Below are 23,252 nucleotides of genomic sequence, written 5' to 3'. Positions count from 1 at the left end.
TTGTGTGAGGAGGGTGTGTGCCGCTGCTGCTGCCTCCGCGGTGTGTGTCAGGGTCCTGCCGTCTTTCAAACGATCGCGAAAGGTTTTCATCTTGGCAGTCAGATTAGCAGCTAACGAAGTTCGGCGGCTGCAGCCCACACGACTTCGGCTGCCTGCGTTTATCCTTCAATAAAAGCCGATTCCTTTATTAGAAACAGGAGACGTGTCTCCTACCGCCCCTCTCAAATCCCAACTGGCGAGGCGCAGCCCGACGCCTCCCCCACGCACAACGCACATCAAATCCCCTCTTGGCAAGCCACGGCCAAACATTCCCGACGCCGGTGGCTGCCCTTCTTCCACCGGGGCCAGCCAGCAGCCCGACCAACACACAAAGACAACTGCCGCCCCCCCCCTCTTTTCCCGGCGGCAGGTTGTTAAAACGCTTCGCACACCCCTTCTTGCGGGGGCAGCCAACGTCCCCCTTGAAATCCCTTCTTCCGAGGAGTAGCCAGCGCGAATCTGCAAACTATTAATCCCTTTCCCACCAGGGGCAGCCAACAATCAGCAGCAAATCCCACCTTCCCTGGGGCAACCGCTTTAAATCCCCCCCTCTCCAAACGCACTCAAAGCCCCTTCCCTTCCTCCATCTCTCTCTCGCCATAGGTGTAGCCAGTCTTTTCATTTCTGCACACGCACGCACGCACCGCTCCCTAGCAAGGCAACCAACACCTCCATCATCCTAACCAACCCCCCTCGGCAGCACCTTCCTTCGAGAAAAGTCGCTTCCTTTATTAGAAACAGAAGGCACGCCTCCTGCCTCTCCGGGATGAAGAGCCTCCCTACTCCCCCCCCCCATAATAATAATAAAAAACCTCAGGCGCAACCGCCCCCGCCTCAGATGTCCCATCGCTAATGGCAGGCAGGCGGCCCTCCCCTTCTCAAGCGCAACCAACACGCCCTTCCCTCTCCCTCAAATCCCTCATTACCAGGCGCAGCCAACCTCCCTCCCCTCCCGAAGCGCAGCCAACCACCCATCAAATCCCCCTTCACCAGGCGCTGCTCCCGCTCCATTCTCGCTCTCCTCCCCCCTCCCTCGCTCCCGCATCAGCAGGTCTGAGAGGCGGCAGCGCGTTTGCTAGCGTGTGTTAGCCAGAGCTGCCAGATTGAGCGAGCGAGAGCAAGCTAGGCTAGGTTTCCCCGGGCGCCGCCGGGAGAGCCAAGGCTCTGGATGCCAATGGGCTCCCTGCCTATCCCTCGCTCTCGCTCTCCGGCGTGCGCGAGGCCCAAGGGAAGCCTTGCGGTGCCAGAGGAGCGCACAGCCCGAGCGCGCTCGTCTTTGCCGCGAGAAGCGCCATTCCGCAGCGCCTCACAAGAAGAGGCAGGTGATTCTGCCGCGCACCATGAAAAGCGTCCCTTCCTGGTTAAACGGTGCTAAGATAATAAAGGCACTGGGGAGGGTGGGGGAGCAAAGCAAAACCGTCGGAGGCGAGCTGTGGTGCACCCCATCCCCTCCCCTCGCCACAACGACTTGGCTACGTCCTGGGCGGCGGGACAAGGAAACTGCGCTCTGCTCAAGAAACCGGCGCTGCGGAGCCTTCCTTGGCGCAGGCCCCAGAGCTCGCGGTGCGGCGAAACCTGCCCCGAGGGCGGGAAGAAGCGCTAGCAACACAGCCAGGTGGCAGCAGCTCTAGCCGCCCGCTGTGGGCCCGGGGCTGGGGGCGGGGAGGGAAGGGAAGGGAAGGGGAAAGCAAGCTAAACCACCCGGACGAGAGCCCGGCGGGGCTTTGATGGTGCTCCCCGGGTTCGTAGGAGACCCTCGTTGACGGTCACAGGAGGCTAAGCCGAAAAGGGCGCGAAGACGAGTCTCCCAAGCGGGAAGCTGCCCCTTGGCCGTCCTTTCGCGCCTTCTCTCCTGAGGCCAAGGGCCTCCGCCGCCTACGGGTGAGACTGAAAGGGGCCAAATGGCGCTCGGGGCGGGGGCGGGGGGGACAACGCGCGCCAGGGCCTCCGTGCTGCTTCCTGCTATTGCGCGTTGGGCCACAGCCACCCCTCGGCCTGGCCTCTCCCTCTTTGCGGCAGCGCCCAGTCGCCCGCCAAAGCAGGGATCGCGCAGGAGCCGAGGAGGGAAACTCGCTCGGAGGAGCCTCGCGCAGGAGCTGGTTTGCTTGCAGCCCCGCACCAGCCACGACTGGGGGCGGAAGAAGCGCCGGTGCGGGAGGCTGGTGGGGCTGCTGCTGCCGCCTGCCTTGTGCGTCCCCCGCCGAGATGAGAGCCTCCGCCTCGCAGCCTGCCCAAAGGCGCGCTCTCCAGAGCTAAGAGCGAGCCGGAGGCGGCCGCCGAGCAAGGCGCTCCGTCTCTGGGACTGTGTGACACGAAAAGATGGCGCTGCCTCCCCTCCCCCTCCTTCCCTCTCGGCTTCCACTTCCTTCTCAGCAGCTTTGTCGGGCCGTTTTAAAGGCTCCCCCTTTGGCAGCTGGACACCATTATTAGCTCGGTGGGTCTCTCTGCCTTCTCTCCCTCTCCCCGATTCCTATTCTTCTTCTCTCTCTCTCTCTCTCTCTGGCGTGTTAACTTTGCTATTTTTTTCTTTTTAAAATGTCAGGCAGCTTGCGGTGTGGGAGGGGGCGGGCGAGGCAGAAGGGCGAAATGAAAAGTTCGGCCGCGGCCGTCCTCTCCGCTCCACCCCCCCCCCCCATTCAGTTTCCTCCCTCCACCCCTCCACCCCCGGAGCCACTGGGACGGGAAGGCCAAAGAGCTCGGAAGCGGGGAGGGGAAGCGCGAGGCTCCCCGGGAGGAGGAAGGAAGCCTTGCCGGAGAGTTTAGCCGAGTTGCAGGCACAGGCAGATCCACAACGCGATCATGCCGGAGTATTTGGGCTTCCAGCTGCCCAGCGCTTACAAAACGAGTGGAATTTGTTCTGGAAAACAGTCTTTAGATCTAGTGGCCCCCTAATCAGGTACATAGGTTGTGTCGTCGTATCCACTGCGCAATACACACACCCAATTATGATAATTCCTGTGATAATTATGAATTACGAAGATTTATTATGGAAGTATAATGATTCCTATCATAATAACATTTTAGCTTCGAATCGAAACCTTTTATTCCACCGGTCTTGGTGCCTGTTTGAATCCAGATCCTCCGGCTTAGCAGAGTTGTGGATCAGAGGTCGGGGCGCCACCGGCGCTGCTTCCCTGACTGTTGTTCGTCTGCCTGTTTTTTCCATCATGCTCCTCTCCTCCCTCCCCCGCGTTTTGGTGGTTTGACGTTGTTTTTCACTTCCTCTCAACCCATCACCTTCGCCGAGGGATGGAGGGGGCTGGGTTGGAAGGAAGGGAAAGAGTTGCTACGTGAAGGCACACTGCAGATATCACAGCCATCGGAGAAGTTTGCATGGAAATTTGGTCACAAAAGGGGGAACGAGCAACCCTTTGAATCAGCTCCAAACTACCATTCTCCTCCTCCGATGCAGTCCCAGGAACCCGACCCCCCGGTGTACACCACGCAGTCACATTTGCCCTGCGTGCTAAGAATTGTGTTGATGATGTTGTTATTGTTGTTATTGTGAAGTCTGCAAATGAAATTCAGTGTTGTGGTCGCCTGTTTTAGAGGCTGTTAATTGCGTTTGTGGTACTGCGATGCTGCTTAGGCAGAGAGGCGAAAAGGCCTCGGTGGCTCTCTACCCGCGAATAAGAAGCGGACAAACTACCACGGAGGTCCGCCTCCCCAGTATTGAAACATAAACACAATAGGTGAGATTGTAAATCTGCTGGAGAACACAGGGTGTGTGTGTGTGTGTGTGTGTGTGTGTAAATTACAACGTTGCCAGGACTTTGCTTTGCCTGCAAGAGCTTTGTAGCAATCTGCTTTAAAGAAGAGTAGGTATTTTCCCATAGGGATAGAATATGCAAAATTAGACAGACTTCCACCCAGAACCACATCCTAATCAGAAATTGATAAATCACAGCAAATTCAATCATTTCTATCTTAACTGGGGCTGGGCATTTTGTACACTGATTTCTGGGGGATTTACTTCTAAGTAAGGTGTTTTGAATACAAGCTGGTGATGCAATTTTGTTCCTGGTAGGTGTCAATACCCTTGTCTGTAAAGTCAAACTGATTTCCTTATTGTCGAATCTGCATCTGATTGTCAGTTAAGTGGTGGATCCATCATCCTGAGAAGTGTGGCTACCACAGTGAAGAGTCCAGTTCGATTGTTGTGATGGGTTAGGTCAGGAAAATTCTGACCTCTGTTCTGATTAACTTAGGAGGCTGAGTGACTGTTGGTTCGCCTGTTAACATTTGCAATGGTGCAAGTTTTCCATTTGGGCTTATGGATCTCTCAGAAGCTCTCCACTTGTTCTTTTCAAGTCCATTGATTTCTGCTGCCAAGGCACCCAGGTCGCAGTTGCTCTTTCACCTCCCAGACACATATAATGAGAACCGAGTTAGTCGAATCCCATCACCGACTCAGAATGCAAATGTAACTCTCCAGTAGTCTGGTGTCTAGAAAAAAATTACCCCCCAAAGCCTCCTGGGCTGCGATTCTCTAAATCAAATCTGTTTGACCAGATTGAGAGAGAGAAACCTATAGAACAGTATGCAGGGCTGCGATCCTCAAACATATTGTTTGATGATAAGAAAGGCAGAGCACGAGAGGTCAGGTCGTATGTCCTATTGTTGTGGAGTAGTTCGGTGATTCCTAAGAGGTTTCAAAGGGGCCTCTATGCCTGAACTCTGGAACTGGGGGAAGGGGAGGAAGAGAAAGATTGTTACTTGTCTCGAGAGAGGTCTACTTTTGTCCTATATATTTTTTCTCTCTCTCTTTGTGTGTGTGTGTGTGTTTTAATCGTCCTAAGTTGGAGGTGCACATCCAACTTCATTGCTGGTTTTGATAGCGGAAATGCGGAGAAGATTCTTTCTTGTACCTGTTATCTAGCTCCGGGTTGAATATTAACAAACATCAGCCTCCTGCGGTCGGCTGGGAGGCCTTGCCTTTTAGACCTTTGTCTGCTTTTCTAAAAGCAAGCAGGCACCAGGCACTTTCTTCTTTAAATGCAGTGGGGCTAATCGGATTATTGTGGGGCTGATGGAGGAGTTGTGAGAGAGCCGATTTTGATTCTTTTAAAAAAAATGGGTGCAGGGGGTCCCCCAGGGCCACAGCATGTAAAATGACAACCTATGTGGGCCAGTGGTTTGGCTGAAGGTGTTAATTTCTTTCTCCAGCGGTGTTTGCTTTGACTTCCTAACCCAGAAGGGTTAAAGGGCTCCCACTGCATCTTAATTGAACTGCACCAGTAAGTTGCTGGCACCCTTGCAGCTGAAACAGCTTTATATGGAAGAAGGACGAAGGTGAACTTCCCCCAAAAGAAGGGCTATGAACTAGCCCAATCCTACCACTCTGCTGGATAGAAGTACTGAAATAGTGAAATTCAAGATGGAAAGCAAAGGCACTGATTTGGAAGTAATTTATATTCATGCCCATGGAATTTCAGGATTAGTGCTTCTTATTGAAATGAATGAAACTGACTTCTAAATAAAAGCAGTATAGGTTCTGCATGCGATCCAGCAATGAATGAAACTGACTTCTAAATAAAAGCAGTATAGGTTCTGCATGCGATCCAGCAATGAATGAAACTGACTTCTAAATAAAAGCAGTATAGGTTCTGCATGCAATCCAGCAACAATCTATCGAAGTACATTGACTTAACTAGGTAATGGATCGCACTGTAGCAAGACAGTAAACAGATGGGCATTGTCAAATACAAAGTAGAGCTGTAAACTAGAAGTTTGGAATTGCCTTCCCAAGGCCAATTAATTTCACTGAAGTGGGGGAGGGAATATACTTGAGATCCCTTCAGGGCTGAAATTGAAGCAGCACTTAAATGCCAGCACTTGTTTTCAATGTCAGGGCTCAGATCTGGTGTGTGTGAACTGGAGACAGATGTTCTCCTCCTCCTGAAAGTTGGAAGTAGTACGATAGAGCTGTACCCACTCTCACCCGTCCCATCCCTGCCCCGCCCCATCCCATCATTATATCAATTCAACCAGGTTTTTCAGATTTTAGTCCTGCTTCAAAAACCTGCAAAGCCTGTTTGACTGGAGATGATAATAGGACAATGAGTGTTCGCCATAGAGGAGGCGGGGCTCTGTGATGACATCTTCTGCTTTCTTAAAGAAAACTATGCTTTTCTCTCCACTCCTGCTTAATGAAGAAAAGTGCTTTTCAGTGGTGCCTTTCATCATGCAGGAATCACAAATCTCTCCCTACCCCTTCAAACACATACCCAAAGCACATCTGGGATTAGGCATAAAAGCTTCTAGGTCAAAGGGTGTGATTCTCAAGCTGGACTGAGCAGCCGGCACCTACATTTAGGAGGAAAATAGGAGTGGCGGTTCTGGTGGACTAGTTATTTCACAACCTCTTTCCAGTGGTGCAGCTAGGTAATTTTAGACCTTGGATTGAATGGGAGGGGGGTAGGGGCATTTAAGATGGCCATGTTATGTTACTTCAGTTGTGAAGTACACAACTAATATTTCTCTTTTCACCCCTCACTATCATTTATTTCATTTATGTTAAATATTTCTAGGCTACCTTTCAGAGCAGGAGCCCTGTCATTCCATCCTTTACAACTGCTTCTACATTTGTTATGTTAGAGTAAAACAAGACTGTTTTCCAACTCTAGTAAAACAAGGAATACTCTGAATCGGAGCAGTTTTGCATTTTAAATTCACTTAAATCATAGTACCAGCATAACTACTGGAATAAAATGGAGTTCGCTATTGCTGCCTTGATACTAAACACATTTGATGTGGGAATAAGTGCCATTTTGTTGTAGAAGAGGATTTTTAAAGTAATAAAATTAGAATCTGCAACCATGTGCATGCCCTGCCAGCCCCACCCTCCACTATAAATTTAAATAAAATAAACCTTTTTTTTTAAATAAGAGGAGAGAAAAGATGCTGTGGTAAGCAGCATCAGGCCCAGTGGGTCCTGCATGCCCAGGCGGTCACGCTGGGCCCCTTTGCCTCTGCCCCCATGTGGGGGTGGGCCCTGGACTTCTCTCGAGGTCCATCCCTAACTGCACCACCACCTCTTTTAATCACACTTTTGCAGTTACAATCAAGCTTTCCTGGCCGCTTTTTATTAAAACCTGGTTTTACCAGTGTTGTGTGACCCCAACCCGTCTGATTGGTTTGAAGGAAATAGAAACAGTTCTTAATCAATCAATTAATGTTAAAGGGCATGGTCCCATCTGTGCCTTCTCCCATCCCACCCCCATAGAGAGCACCACCAACCCTGAGGAGTCCTCCCGGTCTGGGCAGGCTGATGAAAACGAGAGCCTCCAGGCCAGGCTCTGCCTAGTAAACAGGGAACGTATTTGTGCAGGCGCGCCGAGTAAACAGTGCCTGGCAAACAGACCACCGGCTTGGCTGGGGCTGGAAGCAGAAACCTTCCACTTCTCAGCACTTAGCAACCGAGCCAAGCGTTGTTCACCCGCGCTTTCCCGGAGCCAGGCAGGCAGGCAGGCAGGCAGGCTCGATTTGATTTACTTTCTGGTTGCGACGCCGAGATTTCGCCTGGCAGTTCAAGGGCAGGACAGGAACCGTGCAAGCAGAGTCTTGTGAACGGAAATCTCTCATTTACAAGGTTCTGCTCCGCCACCGAAAGCCACCCTCGAGCACATTCGTTCCGCAGGCAGCTCCCTTTTATCTTCTCCACTCGCTCCTTGTTCCCACGTCTCGCAAAGCTGGGCGGGGAGGGAGCCGATGGGGAACTGCAGCGCAAATGCTGCAGAAGCAGCGAGTGAGCGCTGCCTAACCTCTCGCCTAGGCCCAGGGCAGGCCGACTGTAAATAGGAGAGCGAGCTCCGGCTCCACGCGTAGACGAGAGTCTCCAAGGCCAGACAAACACAGCGAGCGCACGTGATCAGGCTGCCCTGCAAGCTGTAAAGGCAGCGAAAGGGGGGAAAGATCTCCCCTCGCCACTTCACGGGCTTAGAGTAAGGAGGGGGAGTAGACGGAGAACGCGTTTCTGGCATAAGACCAAGAGCAGTGCTGCAAACGTGCACCTTAAATAAACTCCTTTCGAGTTCTGAGATCTGGCTACTAACGTGCGTTAAAGAAGGACAGGATTGTTAGAATGGAAAATGGAGAGCGAAAGGGGGTGAGCTTTATGGTAGTATTTCCTCCCCCACCCCGGACTGCAGGATTTCGTCAGAATCTTGTAATCAGCCCTTTAACTCAAAATGAAGGTTAAGGCCCAGATCTTTAGCAGTAGGAAGATGGTCACACTGAAATCAATGGGATATATTTTTGATTCTCGTTTTTAGGATAGGAGCTTTGGATTTATGCTATGAGGCTTAACTGCACATGCTTAGAACTAGGGGCTGTTTGTTTTCTTTTTAACTAAATGTAAACCCAAAGGATATCATAACTTTTACGCTCTTTGATCTAGAACAGCTCAGCTGGAGATTAAAATATAAGCATTGTGAACTTCTTTTCCTGGATGTTCACCTTGGAACCCCATATTTGTAGTTCTGAGGTCCCCTGCTTTTATTTTTCAAAAGGACAAGTTTCTAGCCCTCCTGGAAGAACTGTAGCTGATGCTTACTAAATGGTAATTTTAGTTATTTCTTGATTACTTGGAGCCAAATTGCTACTATAGATCATTCTCTCACCACCCCCAGGCCATTATTCAACTATGGCGTATGTCTTTACTTCTGAAAAGAAAGTGCCTGGAGTTTCTGAGTCCTGACTGATTGCTTGTCCCTCCTGTATGGCCTGGAGTAATTCCTGCTCACATCTTTTTCTCAGCCACATGCTTATGGGGGGAATATCTATCAATCATTTCAAATAGGATAGGAATAAAAGATAAACTGAGCATATATTAATTGATTTGCGTAATTTATTTTGCACATGAAATTGAGCTCTCTCAGCCCATGTTAGTAATTTAGGGCCTTCACAGAAAACCCGTTTTGAGAATTACACCATCTGGTTGAAATGTATGTGTGTGGTGGACAAAAGCAGGTTGTCTGAAATCAGATTTTTTAATGATTTTTTTCACAAATACAGGGTCAAACCAAGGAAGAGTTTCCTTTTTAATTAAGAGAGCAAAAAAACTTCCTTTTGTATTTCTCAACCTACCCACTCCATACACCACTCGGTATGGTACAGTTTCACTTTTGAGTCCCCAAATATATCTTCACAATGGAACTGTATATTTTAAGACTGGTCATAGGGCTGGCCTCTTTAAATTAAAGCAGGGGTAGGCAATTTGTGGCCCGCCAGATGTTGTTGGACTCCAACTCCCATCATCCCTCACCATTGGCTATGCTGGCTGGGGCTGATGGGAGTTGCAGACTAATAACGTCTGGGTGGGCACACGTTGCCCACTCCTAATGTAAAGGATTTAGAGCAGAGATTCTCTGCCCCCTATGCTAATGTGTGAATGTGCCATTTAACCCCAATTACAGAAGGTCTCAAGTGACTGCAGTAGCTTGGGAAGAAGCTGTAAAAGATATAGGTGTGGTACATGGTGTATATACATATCACATAATAAGAACACAGAATAATCCACAGTTGTACCAAATGCACAATATAGTAGGAGAGGGAGCAAGTGCTACAGGTCCACCAGCACCTGTAACATTTTCTTTGTGTAGATTAACTCAAGGGTAGGCAGAAGGTACATCTCCAAATGCTTTGGATTTCAACTCTGAGAAGCCCTTGCCAGCATAGCCAATGGCCAGGAATTCTGGGAGTTGAAGTCAAAAACATCTGAAGATCTACTTTCTGCCCAGTCTGTGTTAGCCATATAACTTAGCAATGTGATCTTTACATAACTTATGACTGAAACCTGGATACCATTTTTCTATGTACTATCGGAGTGGGGGTGGGCAGAGGAGTCTCAGAGGACTGGAGCAAAGTATATGCTAATAGTGGGTTTTCTTCTATCAACAGTTAAATTGCAGAAACCCTGGCTGCATTCAATTCAGTGGCAATGAATTATTCCAGTTTAGCCACAGTTTTACTCACAGAGTAGAGGGCATGCTGTGCTTCTACCTTTTTTTTTTTTAAGGCTACAATGCTAAGTACAGTTATTAGAGAGTAAGCCCCACAGTGGGACTAATGCCCTAATGTGTGCTTAGTGTGGTGCAGTGGTTAGACTGTTGGACTAGAACTGGGGAGATCCAGGTTCAAATCCTCTCTCAGACTGCTGGGTAAATCTTGGGCCTGTCACTATCTCTTAAAGTACTCTACTTCACTGGGTTGTTGTGAGGATAAAATGGGGTGGTGAAGAGCATGTCTGCCATCTTGAGCTCCTTGGAAGAAAAGTGGGATATAAATGTAACCAAGAAATAAAAGTAAGATTGCATACTTACATATGGCAAACAGTAAAGAACCATCGTGCTTTTTACTCCATGGGATAAAATTATGGTTAAACTGGAGTAATTGTCACCGACTTGCACTCAGTGGAACTTACTTGTGAGCAAAGAGGAAACAAAAGAGACACGCAGTATGACCTCTTTTCTCAGACCATTTACTCTGAAGTGTTGCACCAAAATTAGTGGATTGTTGCAGACCAAGTGAATTGCAACATAAACTGTCAGTAGAATTTACAGGTGGTTAATTGTCCATTGTAATGTACTTGGTGTGAGGCAGCTATTTGGGGGCACAATGACCTGTTTTCCCACACCCAAAACCAGACAGTCCTCAGGGCTATTAGTTTGGAAATGGAAAGACCCCCACACACAGTCAGCAATTTGCCCCCACCACACCTTCTGACATCAGAAAAATATGTGCATTTGACCTGGAGGCTTTTCTTTTCCTGTTTAAAAGCTCTCTTTATGTTTAACCTTCCAGTTCATTAACAACAAAAGGAGTTGCTCCTTCAGGAAAGGCCATGTTCCTAAAGTCACCAAAGATCTTCCCTTGCATATTCTTCACTTTCAGACAAGGCCATTCACTGTCTAATGACCAGAGTTCTTACCATCAGGCCGTGAGTGTTCCAGAGTTGGAAACCGCCAGCTAAGCGAGTCTATTTTTAATTCTTTTTGTCACAGGAGGCCTGGGTTATTTTTGTAGCTACCACATCTCCAAATCTCCCTCTCTGGCCTCCAAGAAGGGCTTGAAGCATGTCCGTAAATATATAACATTACCCCAAAGTTTAAGATGGGCAGAAGGCTTAGGGTTATGCACAGTTTCTTAAGACTTATTAAGCTTTGAAATCCTGCAATTATGTATGTGTTGGGAATGCTGTACCCTTTGATCTGAACTTTCTCAAAATGATCCATTCTCATACTGAAAATGCCTTTGGGACATATAGAGTGAGAAACAGAATCCTATTGCCTTCTTTTGTTGCCAACATAACACTAGTTTCCCTGGCCATGCATTCCCAAATTCTCTGAAGCTGAATGGCAAAAGGGGCTTTATAGAAGATGCCCCCTTCCCCTTTTTCATCAGGCCTTAAGCCTGCAGCCAGCAACTAAGAGAGTGCACAACCAATCCCATGGTTAGGGAGATCGTTTGGGGCTGGCCGTTGGCTTTCAGTCTGTGTAATCTCATTCCCAAGTGATACACCGCATTGCTTTATACCTCTGAGAATATCGCTAATAGATGTTATTCAGTCCACAGAAAGCTGTTGGTAATTTAACTGTACTTTCTATCCATGTATAATTTACTGGTATAGTTCTTGGACACACAGAATTTTGTGTGTGTTCTTGTGCACATATGTGTGCTGTTTTCTATAACAGTGGTTAGCATGTATGGTAAGCATAATTGGAACCAACTTATCTACTGAAAGAAGTTCTAGAACAAGTTGCTAGTCTATATACAACCAACCAGAAATCTCATTTATTTATTTATTTATTTATTTATTGTATATACTGCTTATCATGTTTAAAAAAATATTTCAAAGTGGTTTATAAAATCAGATATTAAAACAAAATATCATAATAAATGAAAATACTCATCAGTTAAAACATTTAAAACCAAAAACTCAAAATACAACAATTAACAAACAAACTGGGTGGCACAATCAATTAGGGAAGACCTGGGTAAATAGATGAGTCTTTATGAAGTGTCTAAAGCACACCACAGTTGGTGCCTCCCAAATACCACGGGGGGGGGGGGCATTCCATAAGGTGGGTGCCAACACAGAGAATATCCACTTCTGGGTTGCTGCCAGATGAGCATCTGCAGGTTGGAATACAACCAGCAGGGCTTCCTCTTATGACCTTATTGATAGCGCAAGTCTATATTGTAATGTGCTGAGGGATGTGGTGGTGGTGAAGCCTGTGGCAGTGTTGGGCTGATCTGATGTGATATTATAGAAAGGTGGAGCAGCAGAGGAGCCTTAGTCCCTTTGTTACCATGTGCTGAACTGCACTGATGTCACAACATCCTACCCTCCCAGATGAATGAGGGGGAAATAGGAGTTTAAAATAACAGAAGTTAGGAATGGGAGTAGAGGAATCAAAGCAGTCTAGCACAGAAGGAAGCAAGGGTCTGATGAGACAGCAGATTCCTTCCCTTGGGTCCCCATGGGACCAGGGCAGGAATGGAAGGTAGACTGGTCAAAAGAAATGAAGAGTGAATGATGAAAAAGCCAGAAAAAGACATTGAGGAAGGATGATTATGACTGGCTGCTACTGGGTTGTTAGGTCTCAAGTAGAGGTGTTCACCCACCACCACCACCACCCTGCTTTGATTCAGAGCTCGATTTGGCACTTTGGAAAATGCTCTGCTTTTCCTTGGACCAATTAGGAGTGAGTCCACTTTGACTTGGTACCAAACTTGAGTTGAAGTTTGGAAAACTGAGGGTTCATGCTTCCCATTGACTATCATGGGAAATTTTTTAAAAAAATGCCTATAACATTTTTCTCATAATCAGAATTGGATAAGAGTTACAGGCATAGTAGCCACTTAGGAGGGGATTATGCCTGCCCAATGTCAGAAAAATAGGTGTAGTTTTTTTGTGCTAAGCATTTTGATATTTGATTATTATTTTTAAAGGGAACTGCTGGTATCTTTTTATTTCTTGAAAGACTTGAATGAAAATTGCAGAGAGAGTTGCCTTTTCTGAGCAAATCAAGCCTGCCAGATTTCAGAATAATAGCCCCAGGGATTTTTGCGCAAGAGCAGTATTGGCATTTTGAGGGCTTCCAAAAGAGGACATACCCCCTATGTTCTTAGTGGACTATTGTTCTGAAAATTACAGGCAGTCTAGAGATGACCCTAAGCAAGAATCCCGCAAAGTTTCAGAAGAATAGGTGCAGCAGTTCATGTGGAAGGGAGTTCTCCAATTTCGGGGAGGTGATTTGCTTCCCCTCCCCTCCCCCTCCCCCAACCCCATGGTTTTTTGGTCAATTTGTATGAAAATAGAACACTGTCCCCAGGCAAGATAGCTGCAGATTTTCAGAAGAATAAGTGCAAGGACTAGGGAGTTATGATGCTTGAAAACCAGTTTAAGGCTTTTCCATAGTACAGTGTGGTGCAGGGCTAGCCCTACCATTATGCAGGCTCTTGCACCTGCATCAGGTGGTGGAGTGGCAAAATGCCTCTCTCCTTTGCTCCCACCCCAGACAGGAGGGCCTGCACTGCCTCCAGCAGTGGGTGCCCCAGAGAGCCCTGCCAGCTGCAGCAAGAGAGCAGCTGGTGGGGCCATCTTGAGCAGCCATCAGCTGTCTGTTACTCTCAGTGAGAACCACATGGCCAGAAGCAGCAACCACATGAGAACCAGGAGGCCACTTCCTCCAGCTGCATGCCATGGCAGCAAAGGTAAGGGGGGTAGGGGATGGAGACATGTGGCAACAAGAGGGAGGCTGTGAGGTGGTGGCTGCAGCAGTGCAAGTTGTCTTTTGCTTTAGGCAACAGGAGAGCTTGTGCCGGCCCTACTGCAGTGGCATTGGAAGAATGGCCATCTCATAGTCCCATCCTTGCCCTTCCCTAAAGCACAGTGATTAGACCCTCTGGTGAAATGTGTCCTGGGATTAGAAAATGGACCTGTCAGTCTCAAAACCACCCTCCCCCTGCAGTGTTTACAGAAACGAATCCAAAAGATGACATTTGGAGACATAAAGTCTGTGGGTGTGTATCATATCCAAAACATGAGTTGGTAACGAAGCCTTGTTCTGAAGCAACTTCAGTTCTGTTGGCTTCAGAGGGAAGCCCACTTTTCCTTGAGACTGAACAGAACCAGACCAATGAGACCTGATTCTGCTTGGGCTTTGGACTGTATCCAGATCTGATGCACTTCTCTAGTCTCTAACCAGGGAGATGTATACATCAGTCTTCTCCCACCTTGTGCCCTCCAGATGTTTGAGATACAACCCCTATCAGCCCTAGCCAGTTTGGCTAATTGCCAGGGATGCTCAGAGTTGTAGTCCAAAACAACTGGAGGGCACCAGGTTGGGGAAGGCTGCTGTAAAGCAACACCAGCCCTTATCCAGGTATTTTACAGTAGGAGAAACCTAAGAGTACATTGGGAAGGAGGCATTGTAATTCAAGGTGAAACAGCAAAAACCTAAGCACACATTGTCTAATACGTTTAACATCATATATTCACTACTTTTAATTTTACAAAATTAATATTAAATGCCAAGTGCTTCTGAATCATTCCAGTACTTCTACACTTATTGGCCAGAATACTGAAAACTGAAAACAACTTTACTTCTAATAGCAAGTGGGTAAAATACTGCTCCTACATTTACTTAATTTCCCATAAATAAACTAGCCCAAGGGATACTTTTTTAAAAAAAGGAAAGAAAAGGAAGCTGAACATGCAGAGAAGGGGCCTAAAATAGCCCTGAGAAGGCTGCTGTCATTGACTGCATGCCTGCTCCTGTGTTTATAGCTGTGAAACAACACAGGCATGTTGCATGGTCTGCAGAGGAATTTGCATATCATTACAACACCTTTTCCCCCCTCATCTGGTTTGCATGTGAAATCGTTATTTTAATAGTAAATCTGAATCTGTTTAAATCTGCCTTTTATTTCACATTTATTTTGCTCTCCAGCTACTGGGTGTGCAGAAGGTATAACGTTTGGTGAATTATTAGACTGATCCCATGATTTGATTCACCAGTACATGCATGTTTTGCATGAGACATATATTAATACCTAAAAGAGCAATATCACTGAACATGACATTGTACCACATAAGCACTTTTCTTTGAATATACTTCCCACTGAAATTAGTAAATTTCCACATAAATTTGTTTTAATTTCTTAAAATAAGTAGCATCCTTATTCAAATCAGTAGAATTGGTGATGTCCTATGGGGTCCCTATGGGTCCCCTGGTTCCCAACCTCCCCCAATACATTAATAGCCCAGGTACTGATTCTCTACAATCCTCTGATATACTATAAAATGGCTTGTAAGTGATGTATAATTAAGAGACAAGAACATTGGTTGGTTGGTCAACTTGGCTGGGTTCTACTCTCCACAAAAGTACCATTCCCATTCAAATTCCTTTCACACAGCCGAAAGTGCTCTGGGTTTGGGACAGATTGCAGCTGGAAGTAAAGGCCAGGCTGGTAAAAGTCTGAGAGGATTTAACTAGTACCTTAGAGTGACTGGGGTCAGAGCATTTTAAAGTAAGTCAAAGCCTACTTCAGTCTGAGGAACAGCAGAGTTCAGCTGGTCTTGAAGGTTGTGTGACAGAACTAGGAAGAAAGGAACATAGGAAACTGCTTTATATGGAGTCAGATCTTTTGTCCATCTAGCCCAGAATTTTCGACACTGACTGGCAGCAGCTCTCCAGGGTTTCAGGCAGGAGTATTTTTCCAGCCCTACCTGGAGATGCTGGGGATTGAACCTGGGACCTTCTGCATACAAAGCAGGGGCTCTGCCACTGAGCTATGACCACTAAACTACCTTCAGTCCTATACACCACCTTGACCAGTTCGGGCAGCTGCAACCTTTGAGTGGTTTGAATTACTTTGATTTAACTGGTTTGCTGATTGAGCTGTTATTTTCTTGATCCTTTTTCGATTAACATGGTAGGAAGCAGTCAGAGAAAATTCTCTTCCAACTCTCTCCACAGGCAGACAGCCAAGTCATTTATCCATTCTGTGGACACATAAGGGGTGCTGAGCCAGTTGCTAGGTGCCCCCGCTGCTGCCACTTCCAGTTATGGTACTGCCCACTGCAACCAGTCTTCAGTCTAATTGGGATCATTTTACTAGATCCAGGAAAAGACAATGCTGTATTGTAATTCATATGTAATCATAAGACATATTACCAAAAGTCACCTGCAAGCCAACATGGAAATGCCTGTAGAGCAAATCCAGTAGTTGTCTACTAGTCACAATGGGCATATTCCTCTAATTCTGGAATCCAGCAAAGTAGGTAGGGCTGAAATGGGGCTATTTCAGACAGTGATACAAATACGTCTAGAAAGATAGAAGAGGAAAAGAAAGAGGCAATGTTATATGTGTCTGCAGCATGGAGGACAAGAAAAGACATGGATCAGTATGAGATTCAAAGCAGACAAAAGGAAGAACTTCTTCACAAAGCACATAGTTAAATTATGGAATTTGCTTCCAGAAGTTGTAGTGATGGCTACCAACTTGGATGGCTTTAAAAGGGAATAAAACAAATTCATGGAGGGTGAGGCTATCACTGGCTACTAGTAATGATGACTATGTATTTCCTCCCATGTCAGAAGCAGTATGCCAGCTGCTGGGAGCAGAACCAGGAGGTAGCTGTTGTGTGCATGTCCTGCTTGGGGGCTTCCCATAGGCATCTGGTTGGCCACTGTGGGAACAGAATGTTGGACTAGATAGGGCTTTGGTCTGCTTCTGGATGGTTCTTACATTATTATGACCAGGGTAAGGATATGATGAAATATAAGGCTTTTAAATATGAAAGTGTATGCCATAATGAATGTATAGGTCTTTAAGATGTCACGAGTCGCTTCATTTTTGTAACAATGGATAAACACAGCCATTGCCCTACCTCACAATGCTATGTACACTAAATGTGAACAAGAAATTCACAAAAATAAGTTTCTTTTTTGGCTAAATGACAATTAGAAAGCTCTAAACTCAGCCCTTGTTGGTTTCAGTTGACAATTGCTGGCCACATTTGGTGTCCATTAAATTTTTCTTTAAACTTTATGTATGTATTTAATAAAATAAAAACCTCTTGCTATAAAATGCCCTCAGGACAAATTCTAATAATAAAGTACAACAAAATATAATACAATAAATACAGTTAAACAACAAGATATAAAGATCACACTGAAAGCCAGCAGATTAAAGGCCATTAAGAGATTTCATACATAGGGCTAACCAAGACATTTTGCTGCCTGAGGTAAAGCAGCAAATGGTTCTCCCCCTCCAAGTCAAGATACATAGTACCCAGAGCCAATCAAGGTAAGTTGGCACACAAGGCAAAAAAATCACACAAACACCTCTCCCTAGCAGTAAAAAAATTAATTGAACAACTAACCATTTGCTACCCTTTTACAACACCCAAAATCTGGGGCCTGAGGTGGCTGCTTCACTCTGCCTAAAGGTAGAGTTGTCCCTGTACTACCACTAAAAGCCTGAGATAACAGGATTACTTCACCTGAACTATAACATATTTAAAGTATAACAGTAAAGATGGCAAGAAAAGACAAAAGAGCCAGTGTGGTGTAGTGGCTAGAGGGTTGAACTAGGAGTTGGGAAATCTGGGTTCTAGTCCCCTCTCAGACATGGAAGCTCACTGGGTGACTTTGGGCCAGTCACAGACTCTCAGCCCAACCCACCTCACAGGGTTGTTGGAATGAGGATAAAATGGAGGAGGAGGATTGTGTAAGCCACCTTGTGTTCCTTAAGGAGGGGGAAAGGCGGGATATAAATGTAATAAATAAATATTCTGACAGACTTTTGTCTCTTAAGTTGACTTGTTTGCTGAAGTAGATTTTAGCTGATGTGTGCTGTTTATTTCTGAGGGAAGCTGGTAGTACCTGACAGTAATTGAGAAAGCATCCACACTGAGACCCTCTCCAAGAAATGTTATGACAAGTTAAAGATTAACAGATAGGGCTGTGCATCGCTTCAGTTCAAAGCCTGAATAACGAGTCGAAACGGGCTGCTTCGGAGGTGCCTCTGCATGATACGAGGCAGAGCAGAATAGCAACAAGGCACCCTGAAGCGAAGCGGCTTGTATACAAAGTGCCACGTCTGACTTGGTGATTTGTTCTGAGCAGCTCAGACAGCCTGGTGCAAAAGTATCAACTTGAGAAAGTTCAGCGAGGGATTGAGGAGGAGGGAAGGGGCAAGTGGGGAGGAGGAGGGGGAGAGGGAGGGAGCTTTGGCGAATGGAAACTCTAGTTGCCATATCAGGGCTGGATGTAACCCAGCAATCACCAATCAGTGACGGTGGTGGAGGAGAGGCGGAAGACTGAATAACTGGAGAAAAACAGCTGCGTTGTAGAGACAGAGATCATTCTGGTGGCATTACTTAGGGATGTGAGAACCCACCCCCATCCATCCAGGTTCTCCAGACACCTGCCAGCCCCTGCTCTGCTTGCTGGTTCTCCACTGCAATCACCATGTTTTTTAAAAAAACATGACAATTGGAAGTCTATGTGCACATAGACCTATACGCAAAAATGCCGTGAATCTTGAGTATATTGGCGATTCACAGCACTTTTTGTGTATAGGTCTATGTGTGGACATAGACTTATATGCAAAAAGCACTGTGAATTGCCCAGGCAGGAAGAGGAGGTGCGGTGCACGCCCCAGCCTCTAGCCGTTTCCCCCACATGAGCAGGAGATGGCTAGCGGCGAGGGCATGCACCATGCCTCCTCCTCTTACCTGGTCAGCTGTCAAGGACAGCTAACCAGCAATGTGGTGCACACCCCAGCCACTAGCTAGCTGTCTCCTCCTCACCAGCAGGAGATAGCTAGCGGTCCTTGACAGCTGAACAAGCAGGAGGAGGAGGCGTGGGGCTGAGAGGTATAGCTCTTTGCTTTGAGAGTTCTTGTGGAAAACATCAAATTTCAGCTGTGCCTAGCACAAAACGTACTGGGCCAAACTGTCTGAACTTTGGCAGATGGGATCCCCCTCCATGGGGGCAGAGAGTTTCCTGTATTTATGATGAAAACTGAAAAAGTTTTGGCCATTTGTATTTTTCCATGCAAGTCAATGGGAAAATGCCCAAACCAAGTGATCCAAATATCCAAATCTCGCTTTGTATTTGGATCCGATTCAAAGTGCATGGGATCCAAATCAGTCCAAGTCAAAGTGGTCCAAAGCAACATCCACAGCGAAGCAGTGGGTCCGTACACAGCCCTATTCCTGGGGATCTCCTCCTCACTCCCCCCACCTGGCTTTCATGGCAAGACAGCCAATTTCGGCTGTTTAGCCACAGGACCTCCAGGCGCAGGAAGCAGCAGCCGGACAACACATAGGATGTGTCATACCGGCATTTCTGACCTCCCCACCCCAGCCTGCCCCCGGGAATGCTCCTTTTTCGCTGCCCCACACTGCTCTTATGAGCACAGAGTGTGGGGCTGATCCACACTGCCTACGAGGTGGCATTGGGGGGGGGGGCTCGGTTCTCTTAGAACTGACCTATCCTATGGCCATCTAGCCGCTGACTAGCAGCCATAGGATTGTGCCCTTATTGTGGCATAAACTTAGTCATATTATTGTTAGTCTTACCATGGCTTAAAATGCTAGTCTTTAAGGTGCAATCAGACATTCATTATGTTTTTGCTGCAACAGACTAACACAACTGTACATTTTCATACATTACACTAAAAAGTCCATTTGAGCCCATCTTATTTATTTTTATTCTTTTATTTAGATACATATGCTACCTTTAAGTTTAAAAAACCTCCTAGGGCAGCTAACAGATAATGGTATCTTTTTCATATATACATGTTCTTAATTCATTCAGGGGAGAATTAGGAACAAAAAAAACATTTCTATTAGGAGCTGACTGTCACTTAAGGATGCAATCCTATGCACGTTTAGACAGAATCCTATGCATGTTTTGAGCAGAAATAAGTCCTACAACTCTGAGCAATCAGAGTTATAGGACTTATTTCTAACTAAAGATGCATAGGATTGTGCCCTAAGTCTTGTGAAAATGCTGTTGCAGTCAGTAGCTGCAAAGAGGAAAAGGTAGAAAGACATCCACTACTTCTAGCAAGAGATTACTGTCTGTTGCATATCTTCTATCTCAAGAAGACAGTGAGTGGTATGACTGGAAATAGTTAGAATTATTTATCAGAAGCAGGAAGAATGATTTACAAGACTCTAAGACCTAGCAGGTCTTATTCTCATTTAAGTGACCAGAAACATCTGCAGCTCTCTGAAAATGTGTCCCTCTCACCCAGTCATGACATAAGTGGTATGCTTTAACAATAGCAATGTTATTAAAGATGCTTGGTAAATAGGTCAAGTAATATCATTAATGCCTGACCACAAATAATGTAACTTTTATTCACCCTAAAATCTTCAGACTCTTTAAACTTTTGTAAGATGCATTATCATCTTTAAAGTCTTTTGTATAGAAACTTGTACTTGATACCTTATGAGTTTGCTCATTTGCTTCCCTGTCTAAGCATATAGGCATTGTGGAACAAATGTGGAGAGCAAAAAGGATCTGTGGTTTGGTTTTACTTTTATGATCAGATCTCATCTACTCTGAAAGACTACAGCATATCTAGAGAACAAATGTTTTCATGATTATTAGTTGAAAACTAATGTTTTCAAGACTCCATGCAAAATGGAGAAAGCAGTTAACTAGAAACTGATATACATTGTCCCAACCATGTAATTCAGGGGACCCATTTCATGATCTGTGAATTCAGTGGCCGATCAAATAGTAGATAGGCAACTAAATCACCTCTTTAAAAGTGGAGGTGATCTGGGGATATGATTCACAAACCACTTAAGGTGGAAGATTAAAATGGCCTGTATCCAAATACTCATTCTTTTGTGAATCAGGCTATTAGCCACCAGTCAATTGCCATCTGGCACCTTGTCTTCTGAATTTACACAATCTGAAATTGGCCTTGGGAAAACCTTGTATTGGGTTGATCTTGTGCCAGTTTCATGAAACAGGGAAGTACTTTTGGGGGTGTCTGCACCAGCATGAATCCCCAAGGATGTGTATTGGCTGCCTCCTGATGCAGAACAACTAGCAGGATCTAAACAGGAGACCAGTGTAATCAGTGGTGCCACTGCTTGTCTGCAGTCTGTATACTCTTTGGAATGGTATTACTGCTGGGTTATCCAACACCACGTTTTTTTTCTGCTTAAAGAGGTGCTGTATAGAGGGAGGGGTGAATGTGGGCTTGTGAGCTATAGTGCTCCGGTGCCTTATGAAATCCTTTGGAGAGTTGTTTTCCACAGATTTAAAACATTAATATATGAAAGTTCACAATGTACACATCTAGCGAGATAGAAAGAAAAACCCAGAATGATGAGAGCAGGGAGTCATATTATTAAAAAGAAATAAGTAGAACATACTACTTTGTTTTGACGGGAATATAATATTTAGGATTTCTTCTCACATAATGAGAAAGCAAATAAGCACATAAATCCATTTATCTGAAATGTGTTGCAGATTCCCCCATCCAAAGGGGTTCACAGTAATACAGACACTGTTAAAGTCATTATGAGTCTATGTTAGAAATTCCAAGATATTTTAGCCAGTTGCCTCTCAAATCCATGACACTGGGCATCAGCTATCAGGCTGAAGTGCAGTTCTCTCTTGTACTTATTCAATATTGTGCTTTAGTTGAATGATAACCACCACTAACTACCAAAGGCTCTCAAAGCAGAACTAAAGCTTGATTCCTAGTGTGTTGAAGCACAGGGAAATTACTACTGATCACTCTTCTGTCTTCTGTTTCTCTTGATGCAGCTGGGCTTTCTAGACATGTATATTCAGGCTTTTCTGTCATCTGAGTGTCCATTGGGTGGAATATTTTACTCAGTCTAATAGCCATGCAAAATTTGAAATGGGAGTCTCCATCCCCATGACTTAAAAAATGTGAAAACAATAGATGGTATCTAATATTAGTGTGACTTAAGTCCCATTCATTTCAGTGTATGGACCAACACTAAGTAGGGCCAATATTAGGTACAATTCAGTGACCACCATTACTATGTGGAACAGTGCTTCTCTGCTTATGTGGCTATCTGTTCCCAGGCCCCTTAATATATGATAAATGCTGGGTCTCAGGAAGTCTTAGTCCCTGTCCCATCTTCTAGCAATATCAAGTCCTTATAAAAGGCACCTTCTCTGGCTTTGAGCTGTATGTGGAAGAAGGGTTCTTGAAGCCACTTTTTCTTGTTGGTATACAATTCTACATAGCACTATTTGGGAAGCAGGAATGGCTCCCAAACTTATTCCTTCTTCTCAAGAGCTCTGTCTGTCTGCAAACTTAAGAGTCATCAGCTTTAGAGTGTAAGATGCAAATGGAATATATTTATGCTCCCTTAAAAAGCATATGTAGTTCTTTTATAATATATTTTCTTACCACAAAATATGAACAGCCCTGAACATAGCCTTGTCTTTCTGTGATCTTTCTCCTCATCTGTGAATATCATGGCCCTGAACAGTCAGTCATATGCAACAACTAGGAGCTCCAGATAGGGATGTATGTCCCCATCTGCATCAAACTATTCTTCCAGCCAATTTAATAGGGCCCAGATGAGCTATGTGTAACTCTCCTGATCATTTCTCCAGAGACCAAACAGTGCTTTCTTTTATTGAGAGAGAAACTAACAACAAATAGCAGGAACCGTAACAGTTAATGCATCTAATCACCTCCAACTGTCCATTTGTTCCATCTCCATCCCATTTGTTCCACAGCATATAAAAACGTAAGTCCACTGCAGCATATATGGATACACATCCAGATGTGCATCTGGATTGGCTGTACATGCAGAAACTGTGCATGCAGTCTCCCTTCCTGGATCACAGACCATTATAAATAACTGAATATCAAAGATGAATTATAATATGTGAAAGGAAAGATAATGGGGAGAGCAATCCTATGGCCGCTAGAAAGTGTTGGGGTGGGGAGCATAGGATTGTTCAGTTTCCTGGCTCTGAGGTCAGAGACAGGGCTCCGACCTTGGAGCCAGGAAACTGCGTTCCCCTCCCCCTCCCCCTCATAACCAGCATGAAGAGAACTACGCCAGCTGCCTCTCCATACTCAGAAAATGGAGCACAGAGATGGGGAAAAGCAGCCTTTCAAGAGAGGGGAGGAGACCCACTCCGTGGCCATACAACATTTCCTATGGCTGCCCCAGC

The 23,252-nt window shown here is 45.7% G+C and overlaps 1 protein-coding gene across 5 annotated transcripts in view; it reads left to right on the top strand.

Moving 5' to 3' along the window:
* The first annotated feature begins 1,529 nt into the window (after positions 1 to 1,529).
* Positions 1,530 to 23,252, top strand: part of LOC146349977 (uncharacterized) — a 57,725-nt gene continuing 36,002 nt past the window's right edge. Inside the window, exon 1 of one of the 5 annotated variants that reach the window (XR_014789133.1) lies at positions 1,530 to 1,920. Coding sequence is in view for 1 of the 5 variants with exons in the window: in XM_084843926.1 (XP_084700052.1) it covers positions 1,941 to 2,473 (533 nt within the window). In the remaining 4 variants the exon portion in view is untranslated. Of the gene's footprint in view, positions 2,474 to 23,252 lie in introns of all 5 variants that reach the window. The other 4 variants (XR_014789134.1, XR_014789136.1, XR_014789135.1 and 1 more) reach the window with 4 other exon arrangements.

Source organism: Heloderma suspectum, chromosome 3 (genome assembly GCF_057233095.1).
Source record: "Heloderma suspectum isolate Gila_16-S chromosome 3, 16-S_ref, whole genome shotgun sequence".
Classification (NCBI taxonomy): Eukaryota; Metazoa; Chordata; class Lepidosauria; order Squamata; family Helodermatidae; genus Heloderma; species Heloderma suspectum.
Note: the sequence above shows the minus strand (reverse complement) of the source record. Positions and strands in the feature narration are given on the sequence as shown.